This window comes from Sinocyclocheilus anshuiensis, unplaced genomic scaffold (assembly GCF_001515605.1).
Source record: "Sinocyclocheilus anshuiensis isolate Anshui unplaced genomic scaffold, SAMN03320099.WGS_v1.1 scaffold869, whole genome shotgun sequence".
NCBI classification, from domain to species: Eukaryota; Metazoa; Chordata; class Actinopteri; order Cypriniformes; family Cyprinidae; genus Sinocyclocheilus; species Sinocyclocheilus anshuiensis.
The window spans coordinates 1,481,372-1,500,104 of NW_015558630.1; the positions used below are offsets into that span (position 1 = coordinate 1,481,372).

At 36.0% G+C, this 18,733-nt stretch overlaps 1 protein-coding gene across 1 annotated transcript in view; it reads left to right on the plus strand.

Moving 5' to 3' along the window:
• The window catches only part of LOC107680755 (B-cell lymphoma/leukemia 11B-like), a 60,929-nt gene that overhangs the window by 454 nt on the left and 41,742 nt on the right, over nt 1–18,733 (plus strand). Inside the window, exon 3 of the mRNA XM_016476801.1 lies at nt 13,854–13,873. Coding sequence (XP_016332287.1) covers nt 13,854–13,873 — 20 coding nt within the window. The remainder of the gene's footprint in view (nt 1–13,853; nt 13,874–18,733) is intronic.

An 18,733-nucleotide genomic window follows, 5' to 3' on the forward strand; every position in this document is an offset into this window, starting at 1 on the left:
TGACTGGCATGCACACAGTTTTCAGATTCAAGATTCACAGGTCATACAAGGCTACTGCAATCAGTGCTTCAGAGGAAGAAATAACAGATTTTTTTGAGGTTCATGGCAATGAATTTTCTAAATGTATTATACTTGTACTGCATTCCAGACAACTGAGAATTGTTGTATACCTACTTAAAAATAACCGCTGGAACCACTCGAGGTCAGATCACCCCTAAATTCAATGAGAAGTGTAATTTGGTGTCAATTCAAGATGGTGGTGATTACATGCTCAATATGGAGACAAAAATGGATTGATTGATTGATTGATTTGTTTGTTTATTTGCTTTTACATTTTTGTTTTTACTTTGTCTGCAATGCAGCATTACTTCACTTATGACACATATGAACTTTGTACTCAGACTTTAGTAAAAAGAAGTGTAATTTGGTGTCAGTTCAAGATGGTGGTGATTACATGCTCAATATGGAGACAAAAATGGATTGATTGATTGATTGATTTGCTTGTTTGATTATGTATTTGTTTGTTTATTTGCTTTTACATTTTTGTTTTTACTTTGTCTGCAATGCAGCATTACTTCACTTATGACACATATGAACTTTGTACTCAGACTTTAGTAAAAGTCTGTTTTTAGAGCCACGGAAAGAGCAGTATAATACTTAATTTTAGTATTATTTATATACTGGTATATTATATTTTTATATTTTCAGTTTTCATTTTAATTTGTAATTTTGTAATAATTTTGATAGGTGCTTTTTGTTGGTTTTCTTTAGTTATTTTTTCTGTAGCTTTATTGCTATTTCAGAATAGTTTAGTAATTTTGGTACTTTAGTACTTGAAGTTTTTAATCTATATTTATGTTTTATTTCAATTACAGAAACCTATTTTTAATAGTTTTAATTAATAACAAAAACAATAATACGGTAAAAGATGAGAATAAGTAGTTACATTTTTCTCATTGTTATTTTCATGATGATGATGATGGTAATAATAATACTAATAATAATAATCCTTATTAATAATAAAACATGAATTATTGTTCCCCCCCCCCATTTCAGATTAAATGACTCCTAAACATGTGACGGCTAACTTTAAATGTCTGTTTCCAGTGTAATTGGACAGTTCTTGGATAGAACACGTTTTAATGTAGATCAGGCTTTATGCTGATCATATGCTGGTCATAAGTCTGGCAATGCTAGGCTACAGCTGCAGTATCAGACTCTCCTTCACCTTTTCCTGACCCCCTGTAGTCAAACACTCTGACCCTGAAAAGGAGCACCAGTCCCTGAGGTGTGATTTCAGCTCCACTGGCCTCTCCTCATCGGCTCTGCCTTTACGCTGAACTCTCTCCCCTCTTCCTCTGCATTCCTCTTCCACAGACATTCGTCCTGACAGTGGGATGAGTTGGCCAGCTTGAAAGCCAGCGTGCCACAAGCCATCTCGTCTTCCTCTCCTTGGTACGTCCACCTGAGCGGCCAGCGCGTGTTTCAGACGGGGCCCCTCGTCCCCTTCACTGGTCAGCCGGCTCACTGGGTCCTCTGTTTCTAGGTCAGGGTGGCGGGAAAGTGGTTGTGATGCAGATATGGTCGGACACTAAAGCATCTCCCGTTTTCCATGAGCGGACTGTGAAAAGTGCAGTTCACCGGTGCGGTGTGAAAAATCATAGCTGATCAAAGGTGAATGTGGCATCACCTCGTCTCTCTTCCTCTCTGTCTCTTCTAGCTCAAGGAGAAGAAGTGGGGCAGGACACAAGATCTTTCTTAATGGATTTTCACAAGAAGACCAGAGACTGACCGGGCTGTAGAGTGTCACACATCGAAAAGCTCTCAGTACTTTACATTCTTTTTCATTTTATGCCATGAAAGAATAGTTCACCCAAAATGTGAAATTCTGTCTTCATTAACTTCATTTGCCTTTATTTCTTCTGAGGAACATGAAAGAAGATGTTTTGCAGAATGTCCTGGCTTCACATGTCCATACAACAAAAGTGAATGGTAAAGAGCCCCACAAAAGACAGAAACCAGACAAAAATGTAATATAAGATATGCAACTCATGTCTAAAGCCATTCAATGTAGGGATGCACTGATATTAAAATTCTGACAAATAACGATAGGCCAATAATTATTTTCATGTTATGGCTGATAACCGATAAATTGTCTGTTACAATTCTATATTGTTGTCTAAATGAAATAAAAAAACACTGAAAACTAAAAATCAATCATTTTAAATGTTACAAGTGAATGTAGTCATTACAACATTTTAGTGTACAATATGTAAAATGGATATTTAAGATTTTCTAAATATAAAAATAGGTGAAATGATCATGGACAATTAAATTATACAATACCAGTCAATGTATTTATATCTATCTACTGACACTGATTAAAAAACAAAACATATACACTGCCGTTCAAAAATGTGGGGGCAGTACATTATTTTTTTATTTTGAAGAAATTTAATATTTCTGTTCAGCAAAGATGCATTAGATTGACTGAAAGTGGAAGTAAAGACATTTACAGTATAATTTTAGAATTTAATTTCCATGTAAACACTTTTCTTTTGAACTTTCCTATTTATTAAAGAATCCTGAAAAAAAATGCATCACGGTTTCCACAAAAATATTAAGCAGCACAACCTTTTCAACATTGATAATAATAAGAAATTTTCTTGAGCAGCAAATCAGCATATTACAATGATTTGTGAAGCATCACGTGACACTGAAGACTGGAGTAATGATGCTGAAAATTCAGCTTTATCATCATAGGAATAAAGTACATTTTTAAATAAATTCAAATAGAAAATGGTTATTGTAATAATATTTCGCAATATTGCTTTTACAGTATTTTTGCATTACAGTATTACAGTAAGGCAGAACCAATATACAATACATCCCTAATATGATAACTTTGTGTTGGGACAATGTTGCTTCATTAAAAATACCACAAGCTATGTTACATTGCTAGTTTTTATGAAAAGTTACATCAACTTTTGCATTACTACTTCTGTCTGAGACTCACTCTCTCCTCCAGAGTGGAAGTGCACTCAAGTCATAGGGACTGCTTTAATGGAAGTGGTTTAATGGCTACTTTCTTTTCATTTTTTGGGTGAACTATTATAATAATGGGTAAAATGATAGCCGAAAGGTCAATCATAGCTCAGCAATCTGCAAAAACCGAAGCCTTGGAGACTGGCAGTTTATGTTGTCTCTGAACTTGCATATAGTGTAAGTACCACACAGCAGGAACAAACCTCTAGAGAATGATCACAATAGAATTGTGCGTGTCTGCTGTTTACAGAATCAGCGAGCACTTGTTATAATGAGTTGAACTGTTATTAGTAAAGCATAATTACATTAAAATTGATACAGGCTCTCGGCAGCATGAGCCTTCGATGGTAATTCTCTCTATTCTTTGCTGATAGGGCACGACGCCTGTTGACATAGCAGTGCTCATTACTGCTTGATTAAAGACTTGTACTTTAACAGGAATTAGGCTCCTGAACTGTACACAGATACTCTTCATCTATTATTCAGTAGGCAATTAATATTTAATTGTGCTTTCATATTGGTGGAATGGCAACCTTTTAAATGTGACTGTGCTACCTCGACTGCTGTTAATTAAAGAGAGTGGTGCTAAGCACACACACCAGCAGGAGTTATGAACAGAACTGGCATTAGACGGGCTGGAGCAATCATACAATGGGGTTGTTAAGGCTCTGTACAGGACTGACTGCTTGTTGCCTTTGCAAATAGCTCTATAATACCTAAATGATACAAAGCGGGAGTGCATATTTTAGTTAAAAGATTATTCCCCTTCGACTACTTACTTATTTGTTTCTCATACAACAGAGCACAATGGCTTGTCATTTTCACCATTATGAAGCATTCAACCAGAGGAGGGCAGTAGTGGGTAGTTAATGAGTCAAATCCTGTAATTAATGAAGGTGTCCAGCTCAATTCTGATCTAAAAGCTGAAAAAAATTAATAATAATAATAATGCATGCATTTTGACTGTGGAAAAATACAAAAACACTTAGCAGGTGGTTTGCAATTTCTTCTTTTTGGGCCACCAAAAACGTTGATAGCAATGGATATTGATCTTGTTTATGCTGTTACTTAACTTATCAACTTATCATAAGCATCATTTATGCTTTATACTATATTATTATTATTATTGTTATTATTGCATTTTTAAAATGATTATTATTTACTTGTGTAATGATAATAATGATTATATTTTTTTTGCCATGGCCAATTTAGTCCCCACCAATTTAATTTAATTCATTTATTTTTTTAATGTTTACATTTTTGTTTTTAGGTTTTTAATGTTTTGTGGCATATTTGCTGTGGTAAATAAACACTGTCAGACCTAAAAGAAAATATTTATTTATTTATTTATGTATTTATTTAAGATATCAGATAAAATTATATCATATGCAAAAATATTACGGATTTGTTTAGCATTTTCAACCCATTCTTATTGATGTTTCCCAGGCAAATCACTCTCACAATTTTTAACATATCTTCATCTGTGTCAACCAGGCAGATAATGTTAGCTTGATGACATTTTTGCATCAGCAAAAAAACATTTGCTGATTGTTGAAACATAAAATTGCCGTCAACTGGCCCGACACTTTCTCGTTCTTGCCCCGGGCCTGGTTTTCTCACGCTCAAAGCAGAAATCTTATCTCTAGACCAACAAGTCATTATTTTTTTTACTCCCTACTATTTTTTAAAACAAAGTGACATTCATTTAACATATTACATTGATAATCACAAAGAAAATCTATTTGGAATTAAAAAAAAGTGTGTGAACTTGAGTGTGAAATGATATCACACAGTTGCTGTGAGTGTTGTGCACTGTATTGTTATTGTGTATTCCACCTTTTGGGCTAGTGTAGCATGTAGTGTGCTGATGAGCCATCGATTTTAATTCCAGATAGAGGCAGATTGAGCTGATAATCACAATTCTGTCTAAACTAATTTATCAGTCACCGCTGCATAATTAAGGGCAAGCACTGTATTGATAATTGGATTAAAGCGTACTCAGATACAAGGCACTACATTTCCTCTAATGAACGCATCAGACATTGATTAGGCTAAAAAGGTCAATTTATCCATTCCTGAAAAATATTTTCCTGTAACACCGTGCTTTCCTGTGTTTAGAGTTAGAACTTCATGTTTTTAACATCTTAGCTGTATGGCTAGAACATTTTGTTGACCAGTCAGCATCCAGGACCATAAATATCCATTCATCTTTTATTCCAGATCTAGTTCCAAGCAAGCTTGTATGACTTTTCTCTTTTTCTCATTCTTCCCAGTGCAATGTGGCACAGTCTGGCTGTCAAGGGGCTGACATTGAGATGGTAGATAATGCTCAATGACGGAGAGGCCGTTCGCTGCTGATCCTGGGGTGATGAATCGCACGACCAGAAAGAGATGAGCTCAGAGCGCCGAGGAGAGAAATGTGAAACAAGAAGATAGTCGGCGAGAGGCCAGAATTAAGGCCCTGTCGAGACAGCGATGCAGGGCTGGCAGAGGGGGACATGGCCGGCCTGCAAGGACCCCGTGTCAAGCCTGCAGGAGGGAGCGTTGTGTGATAAGGGAAGGTAGGACTTAATCTTCTAAAGTGCTGATGGTGCTGGATGGAGAAGACTACGGCTGGAACCGCCGCTTTCAAAAAAGAAAGCCATTATTCACCATCAGAGTGCAGGGCCTGCGAAGATTGTACGTTTGTGTGTGTGTCTAAGACAGGGGCGTAGATTACGCGGGGGACGCGGGGGACGTGTCCCCCTCACTTTTAATATCACGTAAATTCGTCCTCCGCACTTTTTCGGGCAAGTGTGTTCGCATAGAGGTTTTCTAGAGCCGGTGTGCATGATCTGATGTTTTATTCGGACCCAGAATAAGGCGAGATGAAAATCGCGGAGCGCTAAACACTCCGTGCAGTGTGTGTTTCATTCATACTCGAAGCCGGAGGGCGCTCTCGCGCAGAAAGTCATTTGAGAAGATTCCTAATATGGACAAAAGCGTCCAGCTATCGCTGTATGAAAACAGTTGTTTTCACAGAAAACAGAAACGTTTGGAAACATGAAGACTTTAAACATACGATTGCGACAATATGGTTTATTTGTGTTTGTCAAGTCATCTCCAGGTAATAAATATATTTTATATATATATAACATTTCTGTCCCCCTCACTTCTGAAATGATGGCTACGGCCCTGGTCTAAGAGATAGTGTGTGTGCAAAGACCTATTTGTGTAAAGTATGTATAGTGTCCCTCGAAACGCTGATTCCTGATAACAAGTCACGGCGACAAACAAATACAGCAGGTTCAGCATGTGGGGTCACTGTGTGTGACATGTTGATTAACTCTGTCCATCGCTTACAGTTATGGTGTGAAAGAATCTGCATCGCTGCTCTTCACATTATGAGCAGACCAAAACAGATTTTTCGAAAAACTTGATTTACATTATAAAAGTTCAAGTTACAATCTAACTGTATGAGCGATATTCAAAGCTGATATACACACACATGTGACCAGATTAATTGAATTAAAAAAAAGGGTTTAAAAGAGGTTGCAAGGGGTGTGATTGCGGGTCTGTGGAACATTTGAGGCAGAAAAAAAGTGAAGGCATTTATTAAGGCAGAGTTAAGGCATTTATTAAATATGTTTGATGCAGCTATTTTTTTTATTTATCTTATTTGATGTCACTTGATAATACCTGATTTATTTTTTTTGTTTTAATTTATTTTGTTTTAATTTGATATCAGTACTGTTTCTTTTTTTTTTCAGATCAGAAATTTTCAAAACTTTCAAAATGTATTTTATTTATTTATTTTGAAACTATTTATAAATTAATATTATGTATTCAGTTACAAATAAATACATTTTGACAATAAATTAATAATACTAATTTATAAGTAATTTAAAAAATATGAATGAATTAATTTAATTTATATATTTATTTATACATATTTTGTTACTTGGATAGTGGGTACATTGTCAAAGTGAATATTCTCTAAATACAGTAATATTTGAATAATATATATTGACTTAAGTACAGTGAACAAATGAAACAATTTTTTAATTTTAGAGTTTGGAAAACTTGTTTGAAAATGATCATTATTTTTTTGTAATTCAGTTTGACATTAGTGGCACAGAAGATATTATTATTATTATTATTTTATATTATTATTTGTTGAACTTTGGTACTTTGTTCATATTGCTATTGCCTCCAATTAATAAAATAAATTGACTAGTTATGGACATGGTTAAGCCTCTGGTGTCTTACTACTTTGTAAATTCTCCTTGCAGATATGTGGCAAAGCTGTTTCTTAGTCATTCCTGCACGCATGATAGCAGGGCAACTGGATTGCCATCGTTCTCTTGTACCCTGACACTTCAAAAATGGCAGCGTGAGCATTGCTTATGATTGCATCATTGCAACATGCCCACAAGAAAACAATGAGAACTAATTTGTGTCATCATTTTTGTATTTTGCAGCAGTAGCGCCTGGTCTTCTTGTAGAAAGCGTGTCAGGCATTTTGATATGATACAGCCCCGAACCATCCCGCAAGCTCTCGGTGGGAGGACATGTGCGTACGCAATCCCACACACACATTTGTCATCACTTGATGTAAATGAGACCCGTATTTACGGCTGGAGCGGCATTATCGGTGTGAACCGGGAGTGACTTCTATGTAAGGACGACAGGAGATGGCGACCATACTATTCATCACTGCAAAGACCTCGCGGTTACCTGACCAACGCTGACTAGAGACAGTATAGAGACAATATGGGCCATTAAAACAGACTAGATTTGATGATGGACAGCTTTATGCCACAAACGCCTCAGTGATGAAATGTTCTGCCAGGGGGAATGTGCAGGAAAAGGGACAGCTGAGTGAAATTCTGTAGTCAGCCTGACATCAGCCATGAAGCTGAAGGATAAAGATGAGATCTTCTTCATATTTCTTCCCTTTAATCCCTATGGTCCCCTCAAACGCCAGCTCTTCCTCCTCGTGGTTTTAAGTCGACAGGCCGGCACTCTTACCACCTCTTCTGAAAGTTTCTGTGCAAAGCAAGCTGGAAACTAGACGATCGCCTCATTTGTGGAGCACTTTGAACGCTAGAGGCTTACGAAGTTGCATTAAGAGGTTGGGTACGTCCCTGTTTATCTACTTCGACTCCTTGATGGGCTGCCACTCCCACGCTCCTCTGCAGATTTAGAGAAGCAGCAGCCGGCAGCCGTAAATGATGTCAGCCCAGAGTGAAAGAGAGACGTTCCTCTAAACAAAAGCAGGCGATTAGATAACCACCTAGGGGATGGATAACCAGGGGGCTGGGACTGAAAAGGTAGCTAATTGTTGTGAATGTGCGCCTTTGGCAATGCTCAATTTTCCGATCTGATGCCAGGATTTGCAGTGCCCGCGTTCTCTCTTGGGAGCGGTGGAATCAAGGCTTTGTCCAGCTGCCAAGCAAACCGATTTAGTCACACTCTGTTGCCATTTTCTTTTCAAACAGTCGTGTTTTACCCTCCGGTCCCACTCGCCGGGTCCTGGAAAAGTGCAGGGGATGCTCCGTCCCAACAGGGGTTGGTGATAGGAGACGTCCAGGAAGCCCCTGGGCAGAAACAAACCTGTTTGGTTTCATTTGCAGGCCTGAGGTTAAAGCCGCCCACAAGACGGCCACCAGACTTTGAGCTGAGTGATGACTGGAGGCTGAGATGTGATTTATCAGGCATTCTTATCGCTCACATCTTTTATTGCTTGACAAAGCCATGTCTTTCCATTTGATCTCTTTTTCCCCAATGAACAGCAATTAAAGCTGACATTCCTTCAGATTCAGTAGATTAATGTTTCTCTCTTGCGGGTGACATAGCAGGGGTGAGAGAGAGAGTTGGGGACAGATGAAATAAGATGAATCTTCATAGACTAGTCCTAATGAGCTCTATGATGAGGATAAGCTGGGTGTGTGTTCATATTCATTGTGATTTTCAGGGAATATTTAGATTTTGTTCATGAATTTCAAGAACTGATTTAAAATGAAGATGTTGTCCCTCTCGATTTTTTTCTGTCCTAAAAGCTATTTCCACAAATTAACTTTTCAATTCTTTGTTATTTGTACGCTGATAGTGCACATCAGGCTATTTTTATTTTTTTTTAACAATGTATAATCATGTTTAATATAATGCATGACAACATGCACATTTGTAAATCTGTCAGTTTTCATCAACACATTTTAGTTTTAATAACTTTTCAAATTGTTACATTGCTATCTGCAAGCATACACACATCCAAGACATTTGTTATTGGCTTGCATGTTGTTTTCCAAAGTAATGTTTGAGAGATGACAAGAAGTCAAGTAAAACCAAGAAGGTTGCTAAATGCTTATTAAACATCTCTTAATATATCCAACTGTGAATACATTGCATCATTCAGCATATAAAATGTTCTGTTCAAGTCTTCAATATAAAATGCTGAAGAGACAACATATTTTTAAATAATTAAACTAATTTATAATTAAAGAAATTTGTTAGACCACTCAGCCAACCATTTTATTTATTTATTTTATATCCTTATAATCTAAATGCAATGTAGATGAAGGGCAAATAAGAACTTTGTACGAATGGGATCATTTTGCATTTTCAGAAAAACATATGTAGATAACTAATTCCGAAACAATATGGTTAGTGATTCTAAATTAGGTTAGTTGTTTTATTTTGGCATGCATTATTTAATAAACAAACAAACAAATAAATAAAAATAATAATAAAAAAAAAAAAAGATGAAGTGTGAAATTGAAGGAAATGAGTGTTTGAGATCCATGCTTGTGAATCTTTGTGGCTGTAACTGGCCAATAGAGGGTACTGTTGCATTGCAAGTTCAACACATAGGAGAGATAGATTGCAAGATATAAATTTATCTTGTCAAGTGTGGTGGACACACTTAGTCATTATAACTGAAAAAAAAAATATATATATATATTTTTTAAATTCAATGTCCTGGACTTTACATCACATATTAAGGTAATTATTGCAGGAGCATTGCAATATTAAAATACAGATTATTGTATCTAAATTCTGAAGTAAACTAAATTCAGAGTTTGTGCTTCCAATATTTGATTTGTGATTCACCTCAGAGCAAGGCGGTTTGTCCTGATAAAAACAATGTCTGTGTTTTAATGTTTTTGTTTTTTTTGAAGAACCACATTTAATTGAGATGCTTAAAATTTAACTGAGATGCACAAAATGTGTTTAATGTAATTTTGGTGTTGTCTCCTCTCATATATAGAAGCTGTCTTTTATGGATCTTGCCATAAATGAAGATCGCTGTGTGTGCAAATTACCCAGCACCTGAGAAAAAAATACAGGTCCAAAATACAGGTAACTTTATTAAAAATAAAAGTGTGTAAAAGTGCAATCAACAGTAATAATACTGTATGTATTGACTCCAGGTGTTTTGTATCATTTTTAAATAATCATTTTAAATGCTTTGAATCTGTGTATATGTGCACACATTTCCTCAGGTTAACAAGAACTAAAGACACTATTTATACACACCCCACTAGTAATACATGGAGGAGAAAGTTTGCGCTCAGAGTTTTTTGACTGCAATTTGAGCCAAAACTATTGTTATAGAGACAGATTTATTGGCATAAGGGGAGATATTCAATAAAAAACAGAGGACTGAGCAAAGTACAGGATGTGTCCAATGAATTCATGCAATAAAATAGGATTCTCAGCTGTGGGCAACCACTGCTTTTCAGGGAACATTTCACGCTTTTTATAGGGAGAATAATCCAGCAGTAACAGAGCAGCAACAACCTCCTCCAATCTTGATTTCCAGGAAGATGAGTGTAAATCATAAAATGTCATTTTTTGGCAACACCTGGAATTTCTAATGTAAATCAGTCAGCTATTCTTGCCATAATTTAAGGAAACAGAGTCTGTCTGTCTGTCTATCTATCTATCTATCTATCTATCTATCTACTTAAAGAATTTACATGAAAGTTGGGGTGTTGTTTAACAGAGTTCAGGGGAGAAGGATGCACCAGAGACAGCGGCAGGATATATGGCATTGTTGGCGAGGCTGTGCCACTCAGCATCACATCTTATGATGGATCATGAGCAGATGGATCGACGCAGATACGCTCTCATCTGGGCTCTCTGCCTGAAATCTATCTGCCTCTGAACTGGCACAAGCCGGACCCTCTGTGCACCTTTGGTAGCATCATGACTCTATTACTCAGAAGTGAATCAACAGTTGAAGGTAGATACAGTCTCCATGAATTAAAATGGTAATAACTTGTTCTGTTCCCCTCAATCACATACCATTAGCTTACTTTTCCACAGCATGTCTATCTAATTGGTTTCAATTTACACTAAACCTGTTCACATATTACATGTTACTATAATTAAGTGCTATGGCAATAATAAAAAGAATGGCTAATTACACACAGTTCAAGAAAATACTTACATATTTAGTGCATGTAGTTCATTAGCTTTTCTCAGTGTTAACACATGTATTAACACTAAAGTGCGGCCTCTATTTTTTTTAATTTAAATGTCAATTTGAACATACTAGCTGGTTATTTACAGTGATACATCTTAGAACCTCAGTTTAACCCTAAAACTCCAAAACAAGGGTGATTACTGGTTATTTCCTGCCCTCTTTGCATTTGCAAATAGATTACCCAGAAAGCATGAATCATGGGAATTTATTTAGAATTAATAGTGATGTCACAGTGGAACATTTGTCACCATATTTAGTCAGTTTGACTTCAGTGAAACCTGTATTTTAAAAAAATAAACGTTGTAATTAGAAACAAAAAAAAAGATTTACAGTCTGGTAAAGAATTTGTATTACTTTAGTTTTTTAGAACATAGTATTAGAACCTAGAAATGCATACACTGATCTGAAGAAACTGTTCAAAGATCCTATACAGGCAAAAATTATTTTTCAAAAGACAATACATTTTTGCTCAACCTAAAAACCACATAAGAACCTTTATTTTTAACCTGTTTGTTTACTTACATCCCATAATATAGTTGTATTGTTGTTGTTGTTTTTTTGCATTGCAGTTTCCAAATCTCAATAAGAAATTATCCAAAAAATCTGAACCACATGACCAGCTTTCATATTACTGATGTACTCTGTGTAAAACAGAAGCAAAGGAACATCGCTTGCATTTCACCCAGTAAACTCAAATCATGCAAGTATTTGCACAACACACCTCCTTATTTTCATTTCCTCCAGTATTCAGTCTTGCATTTCCACTCATGCAACAGTTTTAATGTAGTGTTCATTCATTTGTTCAAATAGATTTGATAAAATTATTAAATGCCTGCAATATGTGGATTTAAATGATAAAGATATACATTAGATTGTCTAGCAAAAAGGATTAAGAAATGTACATTGAACACTTCACAATATTTTTCTTCCTTCTGATGTTCTTTTCCTCTCCAAATGTGGGTTTAATTTAATAATGTCATTTCTGTAAGACATAAAACACATAAAGAAGAAATGTGATGTGTGAGTATATCAACGCCTGTCTTGTCTCATGTAATTTATTGCATATGAGGTAAACAGCACACTTGTGTCTCACTGAAGTATATTCTTTGTGCATCCGTCCGTGCTTTAATCTTTTCCATCAAATGATTTGAGATTTTCTGATTTGAAGATTTACTGTTAATGCGTGACTATCAATATCACAGTTTCCATATATTCATTTATTTATTTGCATGCATAAAATGTGTAATTTTAATGCATATTCACATATGCACGCTAAAATCTTTTATAAATATATATTTTTTATCAAAGCAATTTGCAACCTTTTCCCCTTTAAATCCATTGCAAACGCTGTAGTGCATGCAATATTGCATTGTTTCATTTGCATTAAAGCGGATACAGACAAGCAAGCAGCGTACCGGTCTATCTGGCGCTGTGTGTTTGTGCGCGTGTATGTGTGTGTGTAAGACAGCGGCTCGCGATGTCCACGCTCTCCACCACTGTTCTGGTGATCCGATATTTGTGAAAAGCCACCACTAGTCGCCCCCAGTGCTCTTGCAGTCTCCAATTTTCTTTCCCACTGTAGACTTAACGTCACGTCCGCACTTGAACTTGAATTTTATCCCATTGTACGGAGGCAGCCCTCGCCACAGAGACACAGAGAGCTCCCGGAGACGCAGGACTCCGCCATCTTCACAGAGGCAGAAAAGGGAGGAAAAAAAGCTTCATTCATTTGGAAAGGAGGTGGCAAGTCCATGTCCCTGGTCTCAAGTGCGCAAAGCCGAATAGGGGAGCAAGTGCAAAGAGTTGGAGAGAGTGCAAAGTAACCGGGCATCGCAAGCACAAAGTGCCCTGGAGAGAAGAAGAACTGTCCAGTGCTTGGCACACGCAAGTGCCAACTCAAGGAGAAATTGGATTCGTTTCATCCAGTCTAATAAGTAATGCCCACTTTTATTTTTTAGAATTATTTTGACTCAGAGAAAAAAAAATCTAATTGCCTTTGACAAATCCACAAGGCGCAGACCGAACGAAAAGAGAGCCACCAGAGGGTCCAGCCTATCCAAACGCACCGGGCATCACGTTCTGAGACATTTCCAGTGGTTTCTTCACAACTGTCACTCGTTAAGGATATTTTCGCCCTAGGACAGATCGCGCTCGGCACACAGCTGAAGTGCATGTGTGTGTCGCTGAGGTACTGAGCGTCTGCGCGTCTCTGGTCATCTGGAGAGCCGGAGCGCAGAGACACTCGCTTCTCTCACATTCACGGGACCCCTGTCTGTATCCACGGCCCGGAGCTGTGGCAGTTCTTTGGAAGTCCCAGGAAAAGTTAGTTACCGAGGAGGCAGAGAGAAATTATAACACGTAAGTCCATCTTTTCTTTTACTTATTTGTATTTAAGAGGTTGTTCGTCAAGTATCGCCATTTTTCAGTGATAGGAGTAACGATCTGTGTGTGAGAGTTTATGTGGTGTTCGTGATGAACTGATTTAATTAAAATGCGATAAATCTTTATCTTTACAAATGCAATAAAATAGAACAGTTAAATTCACTTAATTAAGATATTTATAGCTTCAGCTTTGAGCAAACGGTTATGTTTATAAGCTTAGTGTGACTTCAAAGAATTAAAAAGTGATTTGGTTGAAACTGAATTCAAATAATTAAATACAAAAAATGTTCTGGAGTTGCTTAAAAATCAAATCTTTGATTTAGTCTGTATTGTTTAAATTCTGTTGTTTAATTTTAATATCAGATAGTTTGATTCATGTAAGCATTGTTAGCAGGCCAGGAGATCAGATTAAAAACTTTAAATTGCAGTGATTAATCAAGCAAGTTAAGTTTAGTTTTGTTAAAGTAAAGTGTAGGGTAAGTGAGGTGTATGTTATTTTAATATTTAAAAGCATAATTTAAAAAATTATGCTAATTTACAGTGAGATATTGTGTTTTTTTTTTTAATTTTCTCTACTTTAATCCATCTATATACGATTTGGGCCTGTATTAGGCTGTATTTGGTTATACATTTTTTTTGCAATACATATTTTTTTAGTTCTTTTATTAATTAATTAATTTATCATTATGATTATTTTGTTACTTTCAAAAAGTGGCATGCTTGAGTTGTAGGCCTGTCTTTTCAAATCCTGATGCAATGTAACTTTATGGATCATGTTTCGTTTTAAACCAAAGTCTTTTGCACATTTTTACAAGATATTTGTAGTAGTTCTCAAGGTGAGCAGCTACCTGTAACCACCAAGCACAGGAACGGTTTAAGGTTTTACTTTTGCAGCGCATGCTGCACGGATGCAGTGAGGTTGTTTATTTATTTTTTTTTTTTGAAAGATTTTGTTAAATTGATTGTAATTATGCAACATTTGTGCTTTTAAGTCTTAGATGTGCACTTGAATGAAAAGAGGTGTCAGAGCAAGGACAATTATTTAAATTAAATTCAATTGACATCTTAATGTCAAATTAGGTGATACAAATGTCAAGCATGCTTAGTTTTACTTTACTGTAAAACTAAATAAGAAAACTTTTAATTGGCTTCTTACACAACTCATCCTTTTATACTATGCTTTTATTTTTGTTGAGAAAATTGAACTTTGCTAAATCAGTATGAGTGTACAAAGAAACAAAGCAGACATAGGTCTAATAATGTTTCTCACACTTAGCCTTGCCCCAGAGGTTGTGACTGTAAAGCGTAGGTAATGTGAGGCAGGCACTCAATTGAGAGACTTTTCCTGACAAGCATATTCAAAGCCAACAGTTATATTCTATTGCTTGACATAATTTCCCTTTTAGATTTTTCTTTGAGAGACTTTTACATAATTTGCAGAAAATAAGTCCTGCAATTTATTTTAAAACAGTATATTTTTCCTAGAATGCATCTGTTGCAGTTAAAAAAAAAAAAAATCACTCAAAAGACAATGAAATCTGTCCAGAATTTAGTTTCATATGCTTAAGTGTAGTCTACAGAAACTAGATAATTTATAGCAGAGCCTAGTGATGTAATACCACCTAAATCTGTTTTGTGTTGCAGGGTTAGGGCCATGTATGCTTTGCATATATACACTAACATACACCATTCTTTCGTTAATGGCTTAATCTGTTACTGTACAAACACATAGGTACGTGGTTGCACTGTAAACATTTAGCATGCCTGTGCATTGTGTGTTTGAATTTACTGTTGAGTTTACAAATATGACTTACGACTTACAATTATGACTATGACTCATGACCGAATGAGAATAGACATGCTTTTAATGCACATTATCTGGCTTGCATTGCATGTAGCTAGCTTTGCCATAGGGCATGCATGGCTCTTTTTGTATGTCGTTTGCATATGCGATTATGTCAGTAATTTATGTATATATTTTTCCAATTTAATTGTGCACTAGCATGTGCATGTATGCAAACCGATTGTGTTTATTGCATAAATGCCATCCGTTCAATATGTGTGTAAAACAATCATTCTGGTTTTGTAGAAAATGGCCCTTTTTGAATTTCTGTCGCTATAGTTATCACATGTCCCATCAGTCATTGCATGTACAATGGCTGTGGTTATTAATTTGGGCTCACACACACACACTCACACTCACACTCACACTCACAAACGGACACAAATGCAGACGTTCACAGAGTAAAGCAGACGCCAGTTTAGACATCAAGCTTTTGTATTTTTTTTTACATGCACACAGTGAGAGAGAGAGAGAAAGGAAGGTGGTCGACTTTCTCCTTCTTAGAAACTAGAGATTGAAAGGTGTTCATTGCATCACCGGTGAATGAATATATAAGCTTCAGAGAGGTCCCTCAAACGAATCATGCCTTAGTGGGTTTTATGCAGAGGGCATGTAGGCCAGGTGCTAGCAGATAATCATCTGAGCTTAGGGGTGCATTCTTTCCTCGTAGTTTAGAATTCTCATCACATGCTGATTGTGGCTATGATTTTGATGTAACGAGTGTTTTTGTTTGTAGTAGGCAGCGTATGAACTCTTCATGCATGCTGGTGTGTGTGTGTGTGTGCAAATGTGCAAGCTCAAAGACCCTTGTTCACTCTTATTCCGTTTGATATGTGGCTGATTATGTGAAATAGCTTCTTGTGGAGCAGGTAAATGTGGATGACAGTTGATATATCTGGTTTTTCTCTGTAATAGTTCAATTGTCAAATATTGCTTTAAATGTCAAGGTCAAAAGTAGTGTGGTCCCAACCTCAAAGTTTAATTTTTGACGATATATTTGGAGCTGTAAACAAGGGTGTGTGTGTGCATGTCTGCTCGTCAGCATGTCTTCTGTGGTATTTAGCTTTTGTTAACCACGGTGTCTTAGCTGGATTAGCCTCAAGTTAGTGAGCAATTTTTGTCTGCTCAAGTGTTCAAGTGTGTGTGTGTGTAGTTTACGTCCACATGTTCATTTATGTGTTGTCTGCGTGAGCGATCTGCAAACTTTGCAGTGCTGTACATCAGTAGTTTTAATGGTTTGGCAGGCTGTGGTTGTGTGCTACATTATGCCACTCAAACGCATATACCCAGTGGTTTATTAGTTCTGTGTGAAATGCAACCTGTTACAGTGTTTAGCGCATTTTTGCATTTTCTTTACATATGTTGGGATTTTCATTATATGCTATTGACTGAAGTGTATTTAACAATATTTTTTTATTTTGAGTAAGAATTATGAATATCACATGCCTTCCAAACCCTTAACATTCTACAAGTTACTATAATTTGCAGACAAATTTCTAAATGTTTGCATTCATCTGAGTGTTCGTGCGAACGTGTCGTCACTGAATTGTCTGAATTTAAATGAGATTTTTGACACCTGTTCAGTTTTTCATGTCATTGCACAGAGTGTTTTATAATGTAGCGCTTTCAAATAAACCTAAAAGTGAGGTAACAGATGTCGTCTTCAAATGAAGGAAATCAGATGACAGCGAGAAGATAATTTTTCTCTGGTGAGACATAAATGATCAGCTCTTGCTTAAGATGCATGTTTCACATTAGACCTGCCAGCACAGGAAACTGTTTTTATTGGAACTTTGCTTTGAATGCGTTTAGGACATGCATTTTTATCCATGACTTCAAGCCATCACATTTGAAAGATTTTAATTTCTGATAATAGCTTGTATTAAAACACAATCATACTTGTTTAGATATAAACAATAACATATTTGATTATAGTAAAAAAAAATGTCAAGATAGCACTGTGAATTTGGATACAGACACAGGCGTTAATACAAGAGAGTTGTGCAGCTGCAGAAATCCAGATTCAATGTCTTTTTCCATTTGTTTCTTTGATTTATTAATTTAATTAATTTCTTTATTTTAGTAAAAGGTTTGCTTATTTATGTATGAAATAAGCAGGGTTTTATTTAGAATTAAACAAGGCATATTTTAAGTCAAACTAAATAGGTCTGAAAATATGTTTAAGCTTGCTATTTAAATGCTTATTTTATTTATTTCTGTTACAGTTCGTTTAATCAAATATTCTTGTTTTTATTTCATTTTCTCTGTGTGCTGAATTGGGCCATGTTACATTGCAGTGCAGAGTGTGCTGGCCATGACCTGCTAGGGGGAGCTCTAAGTCTGCCAGAGGGGGTGGAAGGCGAAGATAATTTTTCTCTGGTGAGCTGCGGAATTATGAAGTTGTAACATAAATGATCAGCTCTTGCTTAAGATGCATGTTTCACATTAGACCTGCCAGCACAGGAAACTGTTTTTATTGGAACTTTGCTTTGAATGCGTTTAGGACATGCATTTTTATCCATGACTTCAAGCCATCACATTTGAAAGATTTTAATTTCTGATAATAGCTTGTATTAAAACACAATCATACTTGTTTAGATATAAACAATAACATATTTGATTATAGTAAAAAAAAATGTCAAGATAGCACTGTGAATTTGGATACAGACACAGGCGTTAATACAAGAGAGTTGTGCAGCTGCAGAAATCCAGATTCAATGTCTTTTTCCATTTGTTTCTTTGATTTATTAATTTAATTAATTTCTTTATTTTAGTAAAAGGTTTGCTTATTTATGTATGAAATAAGCAGGGTTTTATTTAGAATTAAACAAGGCATATTTTAAGTCAAACTAAATAGGTCTGAAAATATGTTTAAGCTTGCTATTTAAATGCTTATTTTATTTATTTCTGTTACAGTTCGTTTAATCAAATATTCTTGTTTTTATTTCATTTTCTCTGTGTGCTGAATTGGGCCATGTTACATTGCAGTGCAG